This window comes from Salvelinus alpinus, chromosome 10 (assembly GCF_045679555.1).
Source record: "Salvelinus alpinus chromosome 10, SLU_Salpinus.1, whole genome shotgun sequence".
Classification (NCBI taxonomy): Eukaryota; Metazoa; Chordata; class Actinopteri; order Salmoniformes; family Salmonidae; genus Salvelinus; species Salvelinus alpinus.
In genome coordinates this window covers 65,348,050-65,370,399 of record NC_092095.1, presented here as the reverse complement: position 1 = coordinate 65,370,399, position 22,350 = coordinate 65,348,050, and the positions used below count along the sequence as shown (strand labels likewise).

Sequence of the window (22,350 nt, the reverse complement as noted above, 5' to 3'; positions counted from 1 at the left end):
CTCCGTCGCGACGTTACCTGAACGCTCATCTGGGGCCCGCTAATCGTTAGCTGTCTTATCGGCTGCTATCTGAATAAGTATATCGGACTTTTTTTTTTCTTGGGTCACTATATCTATTTTGCCAATTGGAATGATGCCCTCTACCACACGGAACCCCACTAATCTACCGACGGAAACGCACGAGGTGTCTAAAAATAGACCTCCATCCTATGCTATCTTGCTACCGATAGCCATCTACCCGGCCAGCTGTCTGGATCGCCGTGACCCCAACCAACCTCTACTCACTGGACCCTTATTGATCACTCGATTAAGCATGCCTCTCCTTAATGTAAATATGCCTTGTCCATTGCTGTTCTGGTTAGTGTTTATTGGCTTATTTCACTGTAGAGCCTCTAGCCCTGCTCACTATACCATATCCAACCTTTCAGTTCCACCACCCACATATGCGATGACATCACCTGGTTTCAATGATGTTTCTAGAGACAATATCTCTCTCATCATCACTCAATACCTAGGTTTACCTCCACTGTATTCACATCCTACCATACCTTTGTCTGTACATTATTCCTTGAAGCTATTTTATCGCCCCCAGAAACGTCCTTTTACTCTCTGTTCTAGACGTTCTAGACGACCAATTCTCATAGCTTTTAGCCGTACCCTTATCCTACTCCTCCTCTGTTCCTCTGGTGATGTAGAGGTGAATCCAGGCCCTGCAGTACCTAGCTCCACTCCTATTCTCCAGGCGCTCTCTTTTGATGACTTCTGTAACCGTAATAGCCTTGGTTTCATGCATGTTAACATTAGAAGCCTCCTCCCTAAGTTTGTTTTGTTCACTGCTTTAGCACACTCTGCCAACCCGGATGTTTTAGCCGTGTCTGAATCCTGGCTTAGAAAGACCACCAAAAATTCTGACATTTTCATCCCCAACTACAAGATTTTCAGACAAGATAGAATGGCCAAAGGGGGCGGTGTTGCAATCTACTGCAAAGATTGCCTGCAGAGTTCTGTTTTACTATCCAGGTCTGTTCCCAAACAATTTGAACTTCTACTTTTAAAAATCCACCTCTCTAAAAACAAGTCTCTCACCGTTGCCGCCTGCTATAGACCACCCTCTGCCCCCAGCTGTGCTCTGGACACCATATGTGAACTGATTGCCACCCATCTATCTTCAGAGCTCATGCTGCTAGGCGACCTAAATTGGAACATGCTTAACACCCCAGCCATCCTACAATCTAAGCTTGATGCCCTCAATCTCACACAAATTATCAATGAACCTACCAGGTACCACCCCAATTCTGTAAACACGGGTACCCTCATAGATATCATCCTAACCAACTTGCCCTCCAAATACACCTCTGCTGTTTTCAACCAAGACCTCAGCGATCACTGCCTCATTGCCTGCATCCGATCACTGCCTCATTGCCTCCAGTTAACACTGGAGTGATAGATGTGCAGATGATGATGTGCAAGTAGAGATACTGGGTTGCAAAAAAATAAAAAGAACAATATGGGGATGAGGTAGTTGGGTGTGCTATTTACAGATAGGCTGTGTACAGGTACAGTGATCGGTAAGCTGCTCTGACAGCTGATGCTTAAAGTTAGAGAGAGAGATTTAAGTCTCCAGCTTCAGTGGTTTTTGCAGTTCGCTCCAGTCATTGGCAGCAGAGAACTGGAAGAAAAGGTGGCCAAAGGGGGTGTTGGCTTTGGGGATGACCAGTGATATATACCTGCTGGAGCGCGTGCTACGGGTGGGTGTTGGCTTTGGGGATGACCAGTGATATATACCTGCTGGAGCGCGTGCTACGGGTGGGTGTTGGCTTTGGGGATGACCAGTGATATATACCTGCTGGAGCGCGTACTACAGGTGGGTGTTGCTATGGTGAACAGTGAGCTGAGATAAGGCGGGACTTTACCTAGCAGAGACTTGTAGATGACTTGGAGCCAGTGGGTTTGGCGACGAATATGTAGCGAGGGCCAGCCAACGAGAGCATGCAGGTCGCAGTGGTGGGTAGTATATGGGGCTTTGGTGACAAAACGGATGGCACTGTGATAGACTACATCCAATTTGCTGAGTAGAGTGTTGGAGGCTATTTTATAAATGACATCGCCGAAGTCAAGGATCGGTAGGATGGTCAGTTTTACGAGGGTATGTGTTTGGCAGCATGAGTGAAGGAGGCTTTGTTGCAAAATAGGAAGATTTAATTTTGGATTGGAGATGCTTAATGTGAGTCTGGAAGGAGATTTTACAGTCTAGGTATTTGTAGTTGTCCACATATTCTGAGTCAGAACCGTCCAGAGTAGTGATGCTAGTCAGGCGGGCGGGTGCGGGCAACAATCGGTTGAAGAGCATGCATTTAGTTTAATAGCATTTAAAAGGAGTTGGAGGCCAGTGTTGTATGGCATTGAAGCTCGTTTGGAGGTTTATTTACACAGTGTCCAAAGAGGGGCCAGATGTATACAGAATGGTGCCGTCTGCATAGAGGTGGATCAGGGAATCACCCGCAGCAAGAGCGACATTATTGAAATATACAGAGAAATGAGTCGGCCCGAGAATTAAACCCTGTGGCACCCCCATAGAGACTGCCAGAGGTCCGAACAACAGGCCCTCCAATTTGACACACTGAACTCTATCTGAGAAGTAGTTGGTGAACCAGGGGAGGCAGTCATTTGAAAAACCAAGGCTATTGAGTTATTCTAAAATGGATTAAATATATTTTCTTTCTCAGCAATCTAAACACAATACCCCATAATGAGAATGTGAAAACAGGCTTTTAGACATTTTTGCAAATGAATAAAAAATGAAAAACAGAAATACTTTATTTATGCAAGAATTCAGACCCTTTGCTATGAGACTCGAAATTGAGCTCAGGTGCATCCTGTTCCCATTGATCATCATTGAGATGTTTTTACAACTTGATTGGTGTCCACGTGTGGCCAATTCTATTGATTGGGCATGATTTAGAAAGGCACACACCTGTCTATATAAGGTCCCACAGTTGACAGTGCATGTCAGAGAAAAAACCGAGGGATGAGGTTGACGCAATTGTCCGTAGTGCGCCGAGACAGGATTATGTCGAGGCACAGATCTGGGGAAGGGTAGAAATAAAACATTCTGCAGAATTGAAGGTCCCCAAGAACACAGTGGCCTCCATCATTCTTAAATGGACGAAGTGTGGAACAACCAAGTACTGAGTAAAAGATCTGAATACTTGTGTAAATGTGATATTTCAGTTTATAATTTTTTATTGAATCAATTTTAGAATAAGGCTGTAACGTAACTAAATGTGGAAAAAGTCAAGGGGTCTGAATACCTCCCGAATGCACTGTGCAGATATAAGAGAGAGAGAGAGATGCCAAGAGTTGACCAGAGAAAATAGTCCCCTCAGCCAGCTGGTTCTGAGGCTCAGTTCACTAACCCAAACCAACACAACAAAGCCTCATGACAGCACTCAGAACATTCTGGCTGACGAAGCAAAAATAAAAAGATATCACCTATTGGAAAGACACCAAAAACAATCTAAGTAAACTTCAATGGTATTTGGCTCTAAACAGACAGTACATGGTGGCAGACTATCTGACCACCGGGACTGATAGAAAACTGAGACAAACACTGACTAGGTACAGACTCAGTGAGCACAGCCTGGCCGTAGAAACCGTCCGTCACAGACAAATCTGGCTACCCAGAGAGGACAGGTTGTGCTCACTCTGCCCTCAGAGAGGTCCAGACAGATCTGGCTGCCCAGAGAGAACAGGTTGTGCTCACTCTGCCCTCAGAGGTCCAGACAGATCTGGCTGCCCAGAGAGGACAGGTTGTGCTCACTCTGCCCTCAGAGAGGTCCAGACAGATCTGGCTGCCCAGAGAGGACAGGTTGTGCTCACTCTGCCCTCAGAGAGGTCCAGACAGATCTGGCTGCCCAGAGAGGACAGGTTGTGCTCACTCTGCCCTCAGAGAGGTCCAGACAGATCTGGCTGCCCAGAGAGGACAGGTTGTGCTCACTCTGCCCTCAGAGAGGTCCAGACAGAGCTGGCTGCCCAGAGAGGACAGGTTGTGCTCACTCTGCCCTCAGAGAGGTCCAGACAGAGCTGGCTGCCCAGAGAGGACAGGTTGTGCTCACTCTGCCCTCAGAGAGGTCCAGACAGATCTGGCTGCCCAGAGAGGACAGGTTGTGCTCACTCTGCCCTCAGAGAGGTCCAGACAGAGCTGGCTGCCCAGAGAGGACAGGTTGTGCTCACTCTGCCCTCAGAGAGGTCCAGACAGATCTGGCTCCCCAGAGAGGACAGGTTGTGCTCACTCTGCCCTCAGAGGTCCAGACAGAGCTGCATTTTCCTCTGCCAGAACTATACAGACTTATGGGCAATTTTCTTTCCCAAAATTGAAACAAATACAGAAATGTTGAAACAAAAACAAAAAAGGAGAAAATCCAATGTCTATTGGGAGAAAACCCTTTTTGTGCCATATTAGCAGCAAAATATGTAGCTTCTTGTCTCACCCGTAGGGACAGCCAGTGGAACGACCAATCAGAGCAGTAACATTGCTACTGGTGTCCATATCACTATTTAACTAATATCCTCATTAATTTCTTACTGTAGTTTCCTGTTAGTTGTTAATACTCATTGAGTATTATTATTAAGGCTTCTTTAACTTCCATCTAGGAACATCTCTATCGGCCTCATGAAGGAGTTTCCTCACACCTTAAAAGTTATGTTTCAGTTGAACAAAGTAAGACCATGTTCTGTATATTACCTTAAAGTCCTCCTGACATTGTAGCATAGCATAACATTCACCCACTGCTGTGTGCTAGTGATGGAGTACACAGCACAGCGCTCATGGTGCCCATTGACTGTGCTATGCAGTAGAAGTATGATTGTGCCTGCAGCGCTCTCGCTGCCCCAGCCAGCTGCGTCTGCCGGGCTGTGAGCCTGAGTCCACAGCTGACATGCACCGCTGCTTCTCTCCTTGACTCTCACCGACTGACTCCATCTGTATGGAGATGGGTGGTAATCACCATAATGTGAGTTCCATCTCTTGTATTTGATAATAGTGTCATTACTTTTTCTCTCGGTTTTTCTCTCGCTCATTCAGACAACGGGAACAGGTGGACTATTAATTATGCGTTGAAATATGGATCCCTCCGCGCTCCACTTCCGTTCCCCCTCCCTTCACGGCACATTCCAACTCGGTCACTACACTCTCTATTCCCACTCCTCTCTCATTTTCATCTCAGCTCTTCTTCCGCCTTCCCATTCTCTTCTTCTTCCTCTCATTTAACCTTCTCTTTTCACTCTCCCTCTTCCCCATTCCTTCTCTTTTTCCCTCATCCTGTCCCCTTCACCCCTTCACCCTCTCATCATCTCTCTCTCCTCTCCCTCCCCCTATTCCCTCATCCTGCCCCTCTCCCCTCCCTCATCTATCTCTCCTCTACCTCCCCATATTCTCTCTCACTTTCACACATTTGTATCTCCCCTCTATCTTTTCTTCCCTATTCCTTTTCACCTTATTTCCCCATCTCCCCATCTCTCCCTCTCCCCATCTCTCCATCTCCCCATCTCTCCCTGTCTCCCCATCTCCACCTCTCCCAATCTCTTCATTTCTCTCCATCTCTCACCATCTCTCCACCTCTCCCCATCTCTCCACCTCTCCCCATCTCTTCGTTTCTCTCCATCTCTCCCCATCTCTCCATCTCCCCATCTCCCCATCTCTCCATGTCTCCCCATCTCCCCACCTCTCCATCTCTCCACCTCTCCCCATCTCTCCACCTCTCCCCATCTCTCCACCTCTCCCCATCTCTTCATTTCTCTCCATCTCTCCCCATCTCTCCACCTCTCCCCATCTCTTCATTTCTCTCCATCTCTCCCCATCTCTCCACCTCTCCCCATCTCTCCACCTCTCCCCATCTCCATCTCTCCACCTCTCCATCTCTCCACCTCTCCCCATCTCTCCACCTCTCCCCATCTCTTCATTTCTCTCCATCTCTCCCCATCTCTCCACCTCTCCCCACCTCTCTCACCTCATTTCTCTCCATCTCTCCCCATCTCTCCACCTCTCCCCATCTCTTCATCTCCTCTCTCCACCTCTCCCCATCTCTCCACCTCTCCCCATCTCTTCCCATCTCTCCCCTCTCCCCACTCGTCTCCCCATCTCTCCACCTCTCCATCTCTCCACCTCTCCCCATCTCTCCACCTCTCCCAATCTCTTCATTTCTCTCCATCTCTCACCATCACTCCACCTCTCCCCATCTCTCCACCTCTCCCCATCTCTTCATTTCTCTCCATCTCTCCCCATCTCTCCACCTCTCCATCTCTCCACCTCTCCATCTCTCCACCTCTCCCCATCTCTCCACCTCTTCCCATCTCTTCATTTCTCTCCATCTCTCCCCATCTCTCCACCTCTCCATATCTCCACCTCTCCCCATCTCTCCATCTCTCCCCATCTCTCTCCATCTCTCCCCATCTCTCCACCTCTCCACATCTCCCCATCTCTCAATTCCTCTCCATCTCTCCCCATCTCCTCATCTCTCCTCATCTCTCCACCTCTCCCCATCTCTCCATCTCTCCCCATCTTCCCATCTCTCCATCTCTCCATCTCTCCATCTCTCCTCATCTCTCCATCTCCTCATCTCTCATCTCTCATCTCTCCATCTCTCTCTCTCGCTCCATCTCTCTCCATCTCTCTCCATCTCTCCATCTCTCCATCTCCTCACCTCTCCATCTCTCCACCTCTCCCCATCTCTCCACCTATCCACCTCTCCCCATCTCTCCATCTCTCCCCATTTCTCCACCTCTCCACCTCTCCATCTCTCCATCTCTCCATCTCTCCCCATCTCTCCATCTCTCCATCTCTCCACCTATCCACCTCTCCCCATCTCTCCATCTCTCCATCTCTCCACCTCTCCACCTCTCCCCATCTCTCCATCTCTCCATCTCTCCCCATCTCTCCACCTCTCCACCTCTCCACCTCTCCATCTCTCCACCTCTCCACCTCTCCACCTCTCCCCATCTCTCCACCTCTCCCCACCTCTCCATCTCTCCACCTCTCCACCTCTCCACATCTCTCCACCTCTCCATCTCTACATCTCTCCCCATCTCTCCACCTCTCCATCTCTCCATCTCCTCACCTCTCCATCTCTCCCCATCTCTCCACCTCTCCACCTCTCTCCATCTCTCCATCTCTCCACCTCTCCATCTCTCTCCATCTCTCTCCATCTCTCTCCATCTCTCCATCTCTCTCCACCTCTCCATCTCTCCATCTCTCTCCATCTCTCCACCTCTCCACCTCTCCACCTCTCCATCTCTCTCCATCTCTCCATCTCTCCATCTCTCTCCATCTCTCCATCTCTCTCCATCTCTCTCCATCTCTCCACCTCTCCACCTCTCCACCTCTCCATCTCTCTCCATCTCTCTCTCCACCTCTCCATCTCTCTCCACCTCTCCACCTCTCCACCTCTCCACCTCTCCATCTCTCCATCTCTCCCCATCTCTCCATCTCTCCCCATCTCTCCATCTCTCCATCTCTCTCCATCTCTCCACCTCTCCACCTCTCCACCTCTCCACCTCTCCATCTCTCCATCTCTCCATCTCTCTCCATTACTCCACCTCTCCACCTCTCCATCTCTCCACCTCTCCATCTCTCCATCTCTCCATCTCTCCACCTCTCCACCTCTTCACCTCTCCATCTCTCCATCTCTCCATCTCTCCACCTCGCCATCTCTCCACATCTCCCCATCTCTCCATCTCTCCACCTCTCCACCTCTCCATCTCTCCCCATCTCTCCACCTCTCCATCTCTCCACCTCTCCATCTCCCCACCTCTCCCCATCTCTCCCCATCCCTCCACCTCTCCTCATCTCTCCCCATCTCTCCACCTCTCCATCTCTCCACCTCTCCATCTCCCCACCTCTCCCCATCTCTCCCCATCCCTCCACCTCTCCTCATCTCTCCCCATCTCTCCACCTCACCCCATCTCTCCACCCCTCCATCTCTCCACCTCTCCATCTCTCCACCTCTCCATCACCTCAACTCCCCATCTCTCCATCTCCCCTCCCTTCTTCTCTTATTTCTTCTCTCTCTCAGCCATTACCCATCTCTAACCTCTTGTCCTCACCAGCCTCCTCTTCCCTCTCCCCTCCTCACGTGTTACATATCTCCTACAGTATGTCTCTTCTCTCCACTTGTTCCATGTCCCCTATGTCTCTTCTCTCCACTTGTTCCATGTCCCCTATGTCTCTTCTCTCCACTTGTTCCATGTCCCCTATGTCTCTTCTCTCCACTTGTTCCATGTCCCCTATGTCTCTTCTCTCCACTTGTTCCATGTCCCCTATGTCTCTTCTCTCCACTTGTTCCATGTCCCCTATGTCTCTTCTCTCCACTTGTTCCATGTCCCCTATGTCTCTTCTCTCCACTTGTTCCATGTCCCCTATGTCTCTTCTCTCCACTTGTTCCATGTCCCCTACAGTATGTCTCTTCTCTCCACTTGTTCCATGTCCCCTATATCTCTTCTCTCCACTTGTTCCATATCCCCTATATCTCTTCCCTCCACTTGTTCCATGTCCCCTATATCTCTTCTCTCCACTTGTTCCATATCTCCCCGATCTCTTCTCTCCATTATTTCTGCTCTCTCTATGTACCAATCTTACACTCTTTTTCTTCTCTTCACTTCCTGGTCTCATCCCCCTCTCTGGTCTCTATACTGACCTGTCTCTGCACTGTATATGAGGAATACTCTTAGAGCAGAATTCAACGTGAAGTTTGTGGGGTAAGCAGAATCAAACATGCAAGCCTCCAACCATCACCTCATATATATATATGTGTGTTGCACCAAACACAAATTAATTGAAATGCTGATTCAAATATGTTTTATGTTGATTGGTCACATGCTGGTAACTACTTTAATTATGGCTGGATAAGTATTCATTCCCTCAGTGCAAGCTAACACACACACACACACACACACACACACACACACACACACACACACACACACACACACACACACACACACACACACACACACACACACACACACACACACACACACACACACAGAAAACACACACACACAGAAAACACACACACACAGAAAACACACACACACACACACAGAAAACACACACACACAGAAAACACACACACACACACACACACACACACACACACACACACACACACACACACACACACACACACACACACACACACACACACACACACACACACACACACACACACACACACACACACACACACACACACACACACTCAGCACACACACACACACACACACACACACACAACAAACACACACACATGCACACACAGCAAACACACACACACATAGAGCACTCATAAGCACACACTAACATGTCCCGGAGGACTGGTACTGGAGCGATGAAGTCTGAGTCACATACAGTGCAGACAAACACAGAGACGTCAGCTAGATGAAGCTGTAGAATAAATTAATCAAGCCTGGCTGTTGTTTCCCTCTCAACGCTGACTATCCCTGAAGTTGCCAAGCACAATTTACAAACAAATGTAAAATTCACAAATGGCCTGGAGGAGAAACAGAGATCTAGTGAGGGAAGAAGAGGCCGGTGAGGATAGGGAAGAGGAGGCAGGTGGGGAGAGGGAAGAGGAGGCAGGTGGGGAGAGGGAAGAGGAGGCAGGTGGGGAGAGGGAAGAGGAGGCTGGTGGGGAGAGGGAAGAGGAGGCAGGTGGGGAGAGGGAAGAGGAGGCAGGTGGGGAGAGGAGGCAGGTGGGGAGAGGGAAGAGGAGGCTGGTGGGGAGAGGGAAGAGGAGGCTGGTGGGGAGAGGGAAGAGGAGGCAGGTGGGGAGAGGGAAGAGGAGGCTGGTGGGGAGAGGTAAGAGGAGGCTGGTGGGGAGAGGGAAGAGGAGGCAGGTGGGGAGAGGGAAGAGGAGGCTGGTGGGACTGCACTAGTCTTTGTTTGACTGACTGTACAACAGTGTTTTTGCTAATTGCTCGCCATTGTTACGAGAACGGACGCTGCCGAGTCATCGCAATGCATGATGGGAGGGTGACCGCTGTGTCTCTGCCTGCGCCTCGGAGCTTTGAGCTTGGTTGTCACGACAGCAGAGGCAGATGCGTGTTGATGAGTGTGTGTGAGTGTCTGTGTTGGAGATGGAGAATGTAATTTTGCATAGTAGTGTGTCTTCCATTGTAGTCTAACAATGTTCTATTCTATCCTATTCTACTCTCAATCATACAGCGTTATTAGAATTCCATGATTCTAACCACATCTGTGAGAGGAACAAACAGGTCATCGTTTGGGGGTTTCCCCTCTATGAATCAATCACGTTTTATTAGTTCAGGGTTTATCTTCTTAGAGCCTGAGAGAACTCTCATCACATTTAAGGTTATTGGCATGAAGGAAAGTACTTTTCTTTAAGCTGCATCTCTCCAGCTGTGTTTTGATAAAAGTCAAGGTGCAGAGAGAGAGAGGGAGAGAGGGAGGGAGACGAAATGCAGGTGCTTCTGTTTATCTTCCCTCGGGTCTTTCTCATTTCTCTTCTATTCATCCTCTCTTCATCGTCTCCTCCTGCTACCTTCTTCTCCCTTCATCCTCTCCTCCTGCTACCTTCTTCTCCCTTCATCTTCTCCTCCTGCTACCTTCTTCTCTCTTCATCTTCTCCTCCTGCTACCTTCTTCTCCCTTCATCCTCTCCTCCTGCTACCTTCTTCTCTCTTCATCCTCTCCTCCTGCTACCTTCTTCTCCTTTCATCTTCTCCTCCTGCTACCTTCTTCTCTCTTCATCTTCTCCTCCTGCTACCTTCTTCTCTCTTCATCCTCTCCTCCTGCTACCTTCTTCTCTCTTCATCTTCTCCTCCTGCTACCTTCTTCTCTCTTCATCCTCTCCTCCTGCTACCTTCTTCTCTCTTCATCTTCTCGTCCTGCTACCTTCTTCTCTCTTCATCCTCTCCTCCTGCTACCTTCTTCTCTCTTCATCCTCTCCTCCTGCTACCTTCTTCTCTCTTCATCTTCTCCTCCTGCTACCTTCTTCTCTCTTCATCCTCTCCTCCTGCTACCTTCTTCTCCCTTCATCTTCTCCTCCTGCTACCTTCTTCTCCCTTCATCTTCTCCTCCTGCTACCTTCTTCTCTCTTCATCCTCTCCTCCTGCTACCTTCTTCTCTCTTCATCTTCTCCTCCTGCTACCTTCTTCTCTCTTCATCCTCTCCTCCTGCTACCTTCTTCTCTCTTCATCCTCTCCTCCTGCTACCTTCTTCTCTCTTCATCTTCTCCTCCTGCTACCTTCTTCTCTCTTCATCCTCTCCTCCTGCTACCTTCTTCTCCCTTCATCTTCTCCTCCTGCTAACTTCTTCTCCTTTTATCTTCTCCTCCTGCTACCTTCTTCTCCCTTCATCTTCTCCTCCTGCTACCTTCTTCTCCTTTCATCCTCTCCTCCTGCTACCTTCTTCTCTCTTCATCCTATCCTCCTGCTACCTTCTTCTCTCTTCATCTTCTCCTCCTGCTACCTTCTTCTCTTCTCATCCTCTCCTCCTGCTACCTTCTTCTCTTCTCATCCTCTCCTGCTACCTTCTCCTCTCTTCAGTCTCTCCTCCTGCTACCTTCTTCTCTCTTCATCCTCTCCTCCTGCTACCTTCTTCTCTCTTCATCCTCTCCTCCTGCTACCTTCGTCTCTCTTCAGTCTCTCCTCCTGCTACCTTCTTCTCTCTTCATCCTTTCCTCTTGCTACCTTCGTCTCTCTTCAGTCTCTCTTCCTGCTACCTTCGTCTCTCTTCAGTCTCTCTTCCTGCTACCTTCGTCTCTCTTCAGTCTCTCTTCCTGCTACCTTCGTCTCTCATCAGTCTCTCTTCCTGCTACATTCGTCTTTCCTCATCCTCTCCTCCTGCTACCTTCTTCTCTCTTCATCCTCTCCTCCTGCTACCTTCTTCTCCCTTCATCCTCTCCTCCTGCTACCTTCTTCTCTCTTCATCTTCTCCTCCTGCTACCTTCTTCTCTCTTCATCTTCTCCTCCTGCTTCCTTCTTCTCCCTTCATCCTCTCCTCCTGCTACCTTCTTCTCTCTTCATCCTCTCCTCCTGCTACCTTCTTCTCTCTTCATCCTTTCCTCCTGCTACCTTCTTCTCTCTTCATCCTCTCCTCCTGCTACCTTCGTCTCTCTTCAGTCTCTCTTCCTGATACATTCGTCTCTCTTCATCCTCTGTTCCTGCTACATTCGTCTCTCTTCATCCTTTCCTCCTGCTACCTTCTTCTCTCTTCATCCTCTCCTCCTGCTACCTTCTTCTCCCTTCATCCTCTCCTCCTGCTACCTTCTTCTCTCTTCATCCTCTCCTCCTGCTACCTTCTTCTCTCTTCATCTTCTCCTCCTGCTACCTTCTTCTCTCTTCATCTTCTCCTCCTGCTTCCTTCTTCTCCCTTCATCCTCTCCTCCTGCTACCTTCTTCTCCCTTCATCCTCTCCTCCTGCTACCTTCTTCTCCCTTCATCCTCTCCTCCTGCTACCTTCTTCTCTCTTCATCTTCTCCTCCTGCTACCTTCTTCTCTCTTCATCCTCTCCTCCTGCTACTTTCTTCTCCCTTCATCTTCTCCTCCTGCTACCTTCTTCTCCCTTCATCTTTTCCTCCTGCTACCTTATCTCTCTTCATCCTCTCCTCCTGCTACCTTCTCCCTTCATCTCCTCCTGCTACCTTCTTCTCTCTTCATCTTCTCCTCCTGCTACCTTCTTCTCCTTTCATCTTCTCCTCCTGCTACCTTCTTCTCTCTTCATCCTCTCCTCCTGCTACCTTCTTCTCTCTTCATCTTCTCCTCCTGCTACCTTCTTCTCTCTTCATCCTCTCCTCATGCTACCTTCTTCTCCCTTCATCTTCTCCTCCTGCTACCTTCTTCTCCCTTCATCTTTTCCTCCTGCTACCTTCTTCTCTCTTCATCCTCTCCTCCTGCTACCTTCTTCTCCCTTCATCCTCTCCTCCTGCTTCCTTCTTCTCTCTTCATCATCTCCTCCTGCTACCTTCTTCTCCTTTCATCTTCTCCTCCTGCTACCTTCTTCTCTCTTCATCCTCTCCTCCTGCTACCTTCTTCTCTCTTCATCCTCTCCTCCTGCTACCTTCTTCTCTCTTCATCTTCTCCTCCTGCTACCTTCTTCTCTTCTCATCCTCTCCTCCTGCTACCTTCTTCTCCCTTCATCCTCTCCTCCTGCTACCTTCTCTCTTCATCTTCTCCTCCTGCTACCTTCTTCTCTCTTCACCTTCTCCTCCTGCTTCCTTCTCCCTTCATCCTCTCCTCCTGCTACCTTCTTCTCCCTTCATCCTCTCCTCCTGCTACCTTCTTCTCTCTTCATCTTCTCCTCCTGCTACCTTCTTCTCTCTTCAGTCTCTCCTCCTGCTACCTTCTTCTCCTCCTGCTACCTTCTCTCTTCATCTTCTCCTCTTGCTACCTTCTCCTCTCTTCATCCTTTCCTCCTGCTACCTTCGCCTCTCTTCAGTCTCTCCTCCTGCTACCTTCTTCTCCCTTCATCTTCTCCTCCTGCTACCTTCTTCTCTCTTCATCCTCTCCTCCTGCTACCTTCTTCTCTCTTCATCCTTTCCTCCTGCTACCTTCTTCTCTCTTCATCCTCTCCTCCTGCTACCTTCGTCTCTCTTCAGTCTCTCTTCCTGCTACATTCGTCTCTCTTCATCCTCTCTTCCTGCTACATTCGTCTCTCTTCATCCTCTCTTCCTGCTAGCTACTTCTATTCCACCAGCAGAAAATATTGATCCGGTGGCTCTCTAAATGCAATTTAAGAGCAGAAGGAAATTAAATAGTGTCAACGATTTAAAAAATGTATCCAAAAGAGGATGGTGAAAACCACAGCAAAGTATTAATCGTTTAATTGAATGAGCTAAATTACCATCCAGAATGATCCTTCCTTGTATTTCTTCCTCTCCCTGTCTCCCTCTCTTCTCTCCACTGGTGGCTGGCACTGAAAGGCTTTCCTGGTGTTGCTAGGCATTGCTAAGCAACAGTTTGAACCGATTCTCTGTCAGTTCTCCATGGTTTGCCGTCGGTGCCCGGAGGCTGGCACTGGGAACGGGGCACCATCACCACCGCAGCGGGGCTGGGGCCGTCCGCCAGCCTGAGGCTCCTGCAGATAGGTCTAGAGCAGAGCAACGTCCCTGTGGCCATGCGAAAGCGTCCTCGGCAGGCATAGGGATGTTACTGCCGAGCTAATGATGCCGGGGCCAACGATGGATCATATCCGGCCCGGGGCGCCAAACGCAAGGGTTAGCGTGGGGTCAACCTCGCTGAAAGAGAAACATCACGCCTCACCATTCTTGGGAACCACATCACGAAGCCCCCACAGTAACATCTAATGTTGGAATCATACTTCTTCTGTCGGAGAATGAAAGAGTCACAGATTTGTATTGAGTGTTGTTGAATAGTTGTTTGAGTTTGACGATAACCTATTGACAAAATGTTCAGGAGAAAACGTTGAAGTTTGAGAGTATTAAAGGGTTTTCTTATACTAATTCCTGGTAATATTAAATGTTATTGGAAAACATTCCAGAGGAAGTCTCTTATGAATAATGTGTCACTCAAAACAGCATTGATACAGATTCTTTGTTGTGTTTTTGTTTTAATTCCCAGTGACGCATTTTAATCACGCTAATAAAACAGTGTTTTGTCTCCTCTTTCTTCTCCTCTGTCCATTGTATTTCAATAGAGGCCAAAGTGAGCAGTCCATGTATACTGACTAACTGACTAACTGACTAACTGACTAACTGACTGACTAACTGACTAACTGACTAACTGACTAACTGACTGAATGAATGACTGAATGACTGAATGACTGAATGACTGAATGACCCCCTGACTGCATGACTGAATGACTGCACGACTGAATGACTGCATGACTGACTGAATGACTGAATGACTGACTGGCTGACTGACTGACTGACTGAATGACTGAATGACCCCCTGACCCCCTGACTGCATGACCGAATGACTGCACGACTGAATGACTGCATGACTGACTGACTGAATGAATGAATGAATGACAGACTGACTGACTGCATGACTGACTGAATGAGACTGACTGACTGATTGACTGACTGACTGACTGAATGAATGAATGAATGAAGCTACTCTGCTTGGCAACCTGGCTGTCATCAGGAAGGGAAAATACAGCCACATGTATGTGTCCAAAATGTCACCCAATTCCCTTAACAGTGCACTACTTTGGCCATGGATCCATATAGGGCTCTGATCAAAAGTAGTGAATTAGTGAGTAAGGTACCATTTCAGGCTTGTTTTTAGCTGTCATTCTCCCGAGTCTCCCCTAAGGTCAAGACAAAATCAAACCAGGGATCTTTTCCACCCCGCTCCTAACCAATCAGCAACATCATTACTGACCTGTCTCCACTCATTAAAACCACTCTTTATAATCATCCCATAGCCTCGGATCTTTCCCCCCCCCCTAACTTATCATTTCAAACAACTTTTCATGTCCCCACGTTCCTATACGGACCCCATTAGGAATTCTTATATGAGTAATGTCATGTAACTCCTCCGTTATATCACTGAATATCAATTGTGCCGCGGTGCTGCGGGGCCACTGACAAAATACAAGTGCTTCAGTAAATTTAACGAGAGCCAAGAACCCCAGCCACAACGTTGAATAATTCAGCCATCAAATGGTAAGAGCCTCTCTAGAGATACTTAGCAATTAACTTAGTCTATATTGTGCATTCACTGCCATCCATATGGATCCTATAAGAAATTGTTGGCTATTCGGGCTCCTATAATCTAGTGTTGTGATTGGAGCTGCCAGTGGTGGCTAGTGCAGTGCACGACTGTGTGACCGTGTCTGGCGGGCGGATGATAGCAGTCAGTTGACGTGCTGTGTCAGCGCGTCAGATGTATTTTTAATGACCACAGAGACCCAGGGAGAGGTAGCTGGTGCATAGGGACTGATCTGGGACCAGTATAACCTGCCGCCTGATTTTTACACGGACACACACACACCTCCACAAAGTAAAGCCATCCCACTGACTGAGCGAAGCCCAGGTCCCGGTAATGATAGCATGTGTGAGCTTGCGATTGGCTGTCAGGATGATTGACGGCAGGGCTCCAGAGCTCATTATCTCGCCCAGTGTTATTACAGCTCTGTGATTGGACGTCCTTCTAGCCCCAAGTGTACTGCCTGGCACAAGTAGACAACCCTGAGCTGAGGACAAGCTGCTGTCTGAAGAAGGGCTCTAATAACATCCTCCAACAAATTAATAACAATGAGCCATCATTCAAGATGCCTTTCCTAACTCACTACACAATGCTGGCTTATACAAGCAAATACTGTTGAACAGTTCAACACAAACACATTTATGTGCAAGATAGATGAAGTAAACAAACAAAAATTGGGGGGACAGATCAGGACTAGGTTAATCTACAGGAAGGTTGGGGGACAGATCAGGACTAGGTTAATCTACAGGAAGGTTGAGGGACAGATCAGGACTAGGTTGATCTACAGGAAGGTTGAGGGACAGATCAGGACTAGGTTGATCTACAGGAAGGTTGAGGGACAGATCAGGACTAGGTTGATCTACAGGAAGGTTGGGGGACAGATCAGGACTATGTTGATCTACAGCAAAGTTGAGGGACAGATCAGGACCAGGTTGATCTACAGGAAGGTTGGGGGACAGATCAGGACTATGTTGATCTACAGAATGGTTGGGGGACAGATCAGGTAGTCTGTTCAAGTTGTCCTTCAATAAATAGTAGCCTGACTTTGTAAATTTCTCTAACTTTGCCACTCTCTCTCTCTTTCTCTCTTTCTCTTTTTTCTCTCTCTTTCTGTTTATCTCTCTCTGTCTGCATCCCTCTCTTTCTCTCTCTATCTCTCGCTCTCTCTCTCTCTCTCTCTCTCTCTCTCTCTCTCTCTCTCTCTCTCTCTCTCTCTCTCTCTCTCTCTCTCTCTCTCTCTCTCTACCTTCTTCTCTCTCTCCCTGCTTCCTCTAGTCTATCCGAGAGGTGACAGGCTATGTGCTGGTAGCTCTGAACCAGTTTGACTACCTGCCCCTGGAGAACCTTCGCATCGTGCGGGGCACCAAGCTTTACGAGGGACGCTACGCCCTGGCCATCTTCCTCAACTACCGCCGCGACGGCTTCTACGGCCTCAGACAGCTGGGCCTTCGCAACCTCACAGGTCAGGGGCCCAGTGCAGACTACTCTAAACTCACCTGTGTGACTCACACCATCTTTCCATTTCTCTCACTTCCTCCTTCTATCTATCTCTCTAGTCTGCTTATTGTTCTGTCCTTCTCTCCATCTGTCCATTACTCTGTCTTTCTCCCCATCTGTCCATCACTCTCTCCTTCTCTTGATCTCTCCAACAGTTTGTCCATGGTCTGATGGTCTATCTCAATCAAAACTGTGGCCTCCATGGTTTGCTGTGGGATGGGGCTGGGGGAATGATAACTGTGGCCTCTCCATGGTTTGCTGAGGGATGGGGCTGGGGGAATGATAACTCTGTTCTCCATGGTTTGCTGAGGGATGGGGCTGGGGGAATGATAACTCTGTTCTCCATGCTGTGCTGAGTTATGGGGCTGGGGGAATGATAACTCTGTTGTCCATGGTTTGCTGTGGGATGGGGCTGGGGGAATGATAACTGTGGCCTCCATGGTTTGCTGAGGGATGGGGCTGGGGGAATGATAACTCTGTTCTCCATGCTGTTGTGAGGTATGGTGCTGGGGGAATGATAACTCTGTTCTCCATGGTTTGCTGAGGGATGGTGCTGGGGGAATGATAACTCTGTTGTCCATGGTTTGCTGTGGGACGGGGCTGGGGGAATGATAACTGTGGCCTCCATGGTTTGCTGAGGGATGGGGCTGGGGGAATGATAACTCTGTTCTCCATGCTGTTGTGAGGTATGGTGCTGGGGGAATGATAACTGTGGCCTCTCCATGGTTTGCTGTGGGATGGGGCTGGGGGAATGATAACTGTGGCCTCTCCATGGTTTGCTGAGGGATGGGGCTGGGGGAATGATAACTCTGTTCTCCATGCTGTTGTGAGGTATGGTGCTGGGGGAATGATAACTGTGGCCTCTCCATGGTTTGCTGTGGGATGGGGCTGGGGGAATGATAACTGTGGCCTCTCCATGGTTTGCTGAGGGATGGGGCTGGGGGAATGATAACTCTGTTCTCCATGCTGTGGTGAGGTATGGTGCTGGGGGAATGATAACTCTGGCCTCTCCATGGTTTGCTGTTGGATGGGGCTGGGGGAATGATAACTCTGTTCTCCATGGTTTGCTGAGGGATGGTGCTGGGGGAATGATAACTCTGTTCTCCATGGTTTGCTGAGGGATGGTTGGGGGAATGATAACTGTGGCCTCTCCATGGTTTGCTGAGGGATGGTGCTGGGGGAATGATAACTCTGTTCTCCATGGTTTTCTGAGGGATGGTGCTGGGGGAATGATAACTCTGTTCTCCATGGTTTGCTGAGGGATGGTGCTAGGGGAATGATAACTCTGTTCTCCATGGTTTGCTGGGGGATGGTGCTGGGGGAATGATAACTCTGTTCTCCATGGTTTGCTGAGGGATGGGGCTGGGGGAATGATAACTCTGTTCTCCATGGTTTGCTGAGGGATGGTGCTGGGGGAATGATAACTCTGTTCTCCATGGTTTGCTGAGGGATGGTGCTGGGGGAATGATAACTCTGTTCTCCATGGTTTGCTGAGGGATGGTGCTGGGGGAATGATAACTCTGTTCTCCATGGTTTGCTGAGGGATGGTGCTGGGGGAATGATAACTCTGTTCTCCATGGTTTGCTGAGGGATGGGGCTGGGGGAATGATAACTCTGTTCTCCATGGTTTGCTGAGGGATGGTGCTGGGGGAATGATAACTCTGTTCTCCATGGTTTGCTGAGGGATGGGGCTGGGGGAATGATAAATCTGTTCTCCATGGTTTGCTGAGGGATGGTGCTGCGGGAATGATACCACTATCATATCCATTGACTGAGCTATGGATGCAAAGACTGTCAGTCCTAGATATTTTCATGAAAAGTGTACAATATATATAGTAAAGCATTAAAAGAGAGTTAAATATGAGGTTATTATAGCCTAAGGCAGCTTATGCCCATAAGGTGTTTATACTCGTCAAAACCAATGGCTGTACAAATTACCATTGAACAGCAGTGGGTCTCACGGATTGTGCTTTTACGAAACCAAGCAAATTGTAATAATGTAGAATCTTTAGCTCTGCTAAGTGGCGGAATAGTTTCAGAATACACAGAAAATGTATTATAAGGTCATCGAATAGAAGAATCCTATGACATTTCTTTTAAAATAAATGGTTGTGTTCAACCTTCGCTTCACACATTTTAAAATGTTTGTTGTTTAGCAGATGCTCTTATCCAGAGTGACTTATAGTTAGTGCATTCATCTTAAGGTAGCTAGGTGGGACACCACTTTTCTGATAGTAGCTATCAGAAAAGTCAGCGCTAGTAGGCTAAAGGTCAAGTGCGAGTGTTAGTTCACGAAAGGCAAGGGTGATATTTATTAGGTTTATTTTTGTTATGGGGGGTTAGTGGGATTAGTTAAGATACTCTTTGAATTTGTAGTTTTTTTCTTCGGATGGTGGGCAGGGACTCTGCTGTCCTAGCTTCAGGGGGAAGGGGGTTCCACCGTTGGGATGCCAGGACAGAGAACAGCTTTGACTGGAGCGGGAGCTGACCTCCCGTCAGGATGGGAGGGTCAAGAGACCGGAGGTGGCAGGACAGAGAACAGCTTTGACTGGAGCGGGAGCTGACCTCCCGTCAGGATGGGAGGGTCAAGAGACCGGAGGTGGCAGGACAGAGAACAGCTTTGACTGGAGCGGGAGCTGACCTCCCGTCAGGATGGGAGGGTCAAGAGACCGGAGGTGGCAGGACAGAGAACAGCTTTGACTGGAGCGGGAGCTGACCTCCCGTCAGGATGGGAGGGTCAAGAGACCGGAGGTGGCAGGACAGAGAACAGCTTTGACTGGAGCGGGAGCTGACCTCCCGTCAGGATGGGAGGGTCAAGAGACCGGAGGTGGCAGGACAGAGTGCTCGGTTTGGGGTGTAGGGTTTAAGCCTAGCCTGAAAGTAAGGAGGGGCAGTTCCCCTGGCTGCTCCGTAGGCAAGCACCATGGTCTTGTAGTGGATGTGAACTTCGACTGGAAGCCAGTGTGCGGAAGAGGGGGGAGACATGGGAGAATTTGGAAATGTTGAACACCAGGTGGGTTGCGGCGTAAGTTGCAGGGGTTTGATGGCACAAGTGGGGAGCCCAGCCAACAGTGAGTTGCAGTAGTCCAGACAGGAGATGACAAGTGCCTGGATTAGGACCTGCGCTGCTTCCCGTGTGAGGTAGGGTCATACTCTGCAGATGTTGTAGAGCATGAATCTGCAGTCACTGCTTTGATGTTTGCAGAGAACAACAGGGTGTTGTCCAGGGTCATGTCAAGGTTCTTTGCACTCTGGGAGGGGGACACTGTTGAGTTGTCAACCGTGATGGAGAGGTCTTGGAGTGGGCAGGCCTTCCTCGGGAGGAAGAGCATCTCTGTCTTGTCGAGGTTGAGCTTGAGATGGTGGCCTGACATCCAAGCAGAGATGTGAGTCGCCACCTGGGTCTCAGAAGGGGGAAGGTAGTTGAGTGTCATACACATAACAATGATAGGAGAGACCATGTGAGGATATGACGGAGCCAAGTGAATAGAGACCAATTGAGAGGGCCTAGAACCAAGCCCTGGGGGACACCAGTAGCGAGAGCATGTGGTGCAGACACAGATCCTCTCCACGTCACCTGGTAGGAGCGGCCCGCCAGGAATGATGCAATCCAAGAATGTGCAGAGCCTGAGACACCCAGCCCTGAGAGGGTTGAGAGGAGGATCTGATGGTTCACGGTTGTCCAAGGCAGCAGATAGATCTAGGAGGATGAGAACAGAGAGAGAGAGTCAGCTTTGGCAGTGCGGAGAACATCCGTGACACAGAGGAGAGCGGTCTCGGTTGAGTGACCAGTCTTGAAGCCTGACTGGTTAGGGTCAAGAAGATCATTCTGGGAGTGATAGCGAGAGAGTTGGTCAGAGTTTGGAAAGAAAAGAAAGAAGGAATACCGGTCCGTAGAGGGTTTGTATGTTGGTATCTTGAGGAGGGGAGGGGATGCAGCCTGTGGTCAGGGATGAGTTGATGAGGGAAGTGAGGAATGGGCAAAGATCTCCAGAGATAGTCTGAAGAAGGGAAGATTGAAGGGGTTGAGTGGGCAGGTTGTCAAGGGGCCGGACATCACTAGTCACAGGATTTCATCTGGAGACAGAGGGGAGAAAGAGGTCAAGGCGTAGGGTAGTTCTGTGTGAGTGGGACCAGTGGACTCAATAGACGGAGTAAATGGAAAGCGGATGTTGTCGACCTTCTTTTCAAAGTGGTAGACAAAGTGGTCCACAGAGCCTTAGGAGGGAGGGGGAGAAGGTGGAGGGTTAAGGAAGGAGGAGAATGTGGCAGAGAGTTTCCTACCGTTACACCTACCCACAGCTGAAGCCAATTTAATACCCCGCTCTTTTAATATCATTTTTTGCACCCGAGTTTCATGTTTAGACAAATTAAGTCGGACGCTCTTTTGTGCAGGGAGATGAAATGGCTCGGGGAAAAAGCCACGTGTTTCAGTTAATTAACTTTTCTGTTTACAGAGTCGATGGCTCGGATACTAGGTTGTTTCATGGAGTAGTTTGAACTGTGAGTCACAATGAACGGCCCATGACGTGGCATGTTCTGTAGCCAAGATGAATTAAAGATAGTTGTAGAGACGGTGGCCTAGTAGTCACACACCTGGAGCTATCGAATGTATCTCATCCCAGAGACCGGGGTTCAATCCCTGCATCTGCCTCCTCATCTCTATCTGTATTCTCTCAATAAAGCAATAACAAATAAAAAAGAAGAATGGAATTCTATATTCATTTAATAGATGTAAAGTCCCCTTTAGGGGAGCTGCATGGTTCTGGTACCGGTTCCGACTGACATTTCCGCTTATAAGTTGATCTGTAGACACCGCAGATTGAAATGGCTTGCATTGAGCAGTAGCCCTGTATATCTCTTCTGCCTGTTTCACGTAGAATGTGAAATCTGATGCCACTTGAAGCTGGGCTGTCCCTCCTATTGTTTCATTTGCTCTTGCAACTGTCCATCAACTCCTGGCTGAACCTGACGTCACAGCAACTGGCGAAGTACATGCCTGCAATCCTTACAGTGGGTCTTGTTTTTGTCACTCTAGCACATTCAGAGATAGATTTATAGCCAACTTGATCAAAGTAATTCATAGATTTGAAACAAAAAACACTTTCTGCTTGTCGTAGATGAAAGGAGAGTTCTTAACCAATTCAGGAAGCCAAGCTAGAGCTCT

At 48.8% G+C, this 22,350-nt stretch overlaps 1 protein-coding gene across 1 annotated transcript in view; it reads left to right on the top strand.

Annotated features, from left to right (window-relative positions):
* LOC139532648 (receptor tyrosine-protein kinase erbB-4-like) overlaps positions 1-22,350 on the top strand; it is a 686,205-nt gene that overhangs the window by 428,101 nt on the left and 235,754 nt on the right. The window contains exon 3 of the mRNA XM_071330551.1: positions 16,962-17,148. Within this exon, the coding sequence (XP_071186652.1) occupies positions 16,962-17,148 (187 nt within the window). The remainder of the gene's footprint in view (positions 1-16,961; positions 17,149-22,350) is intronic.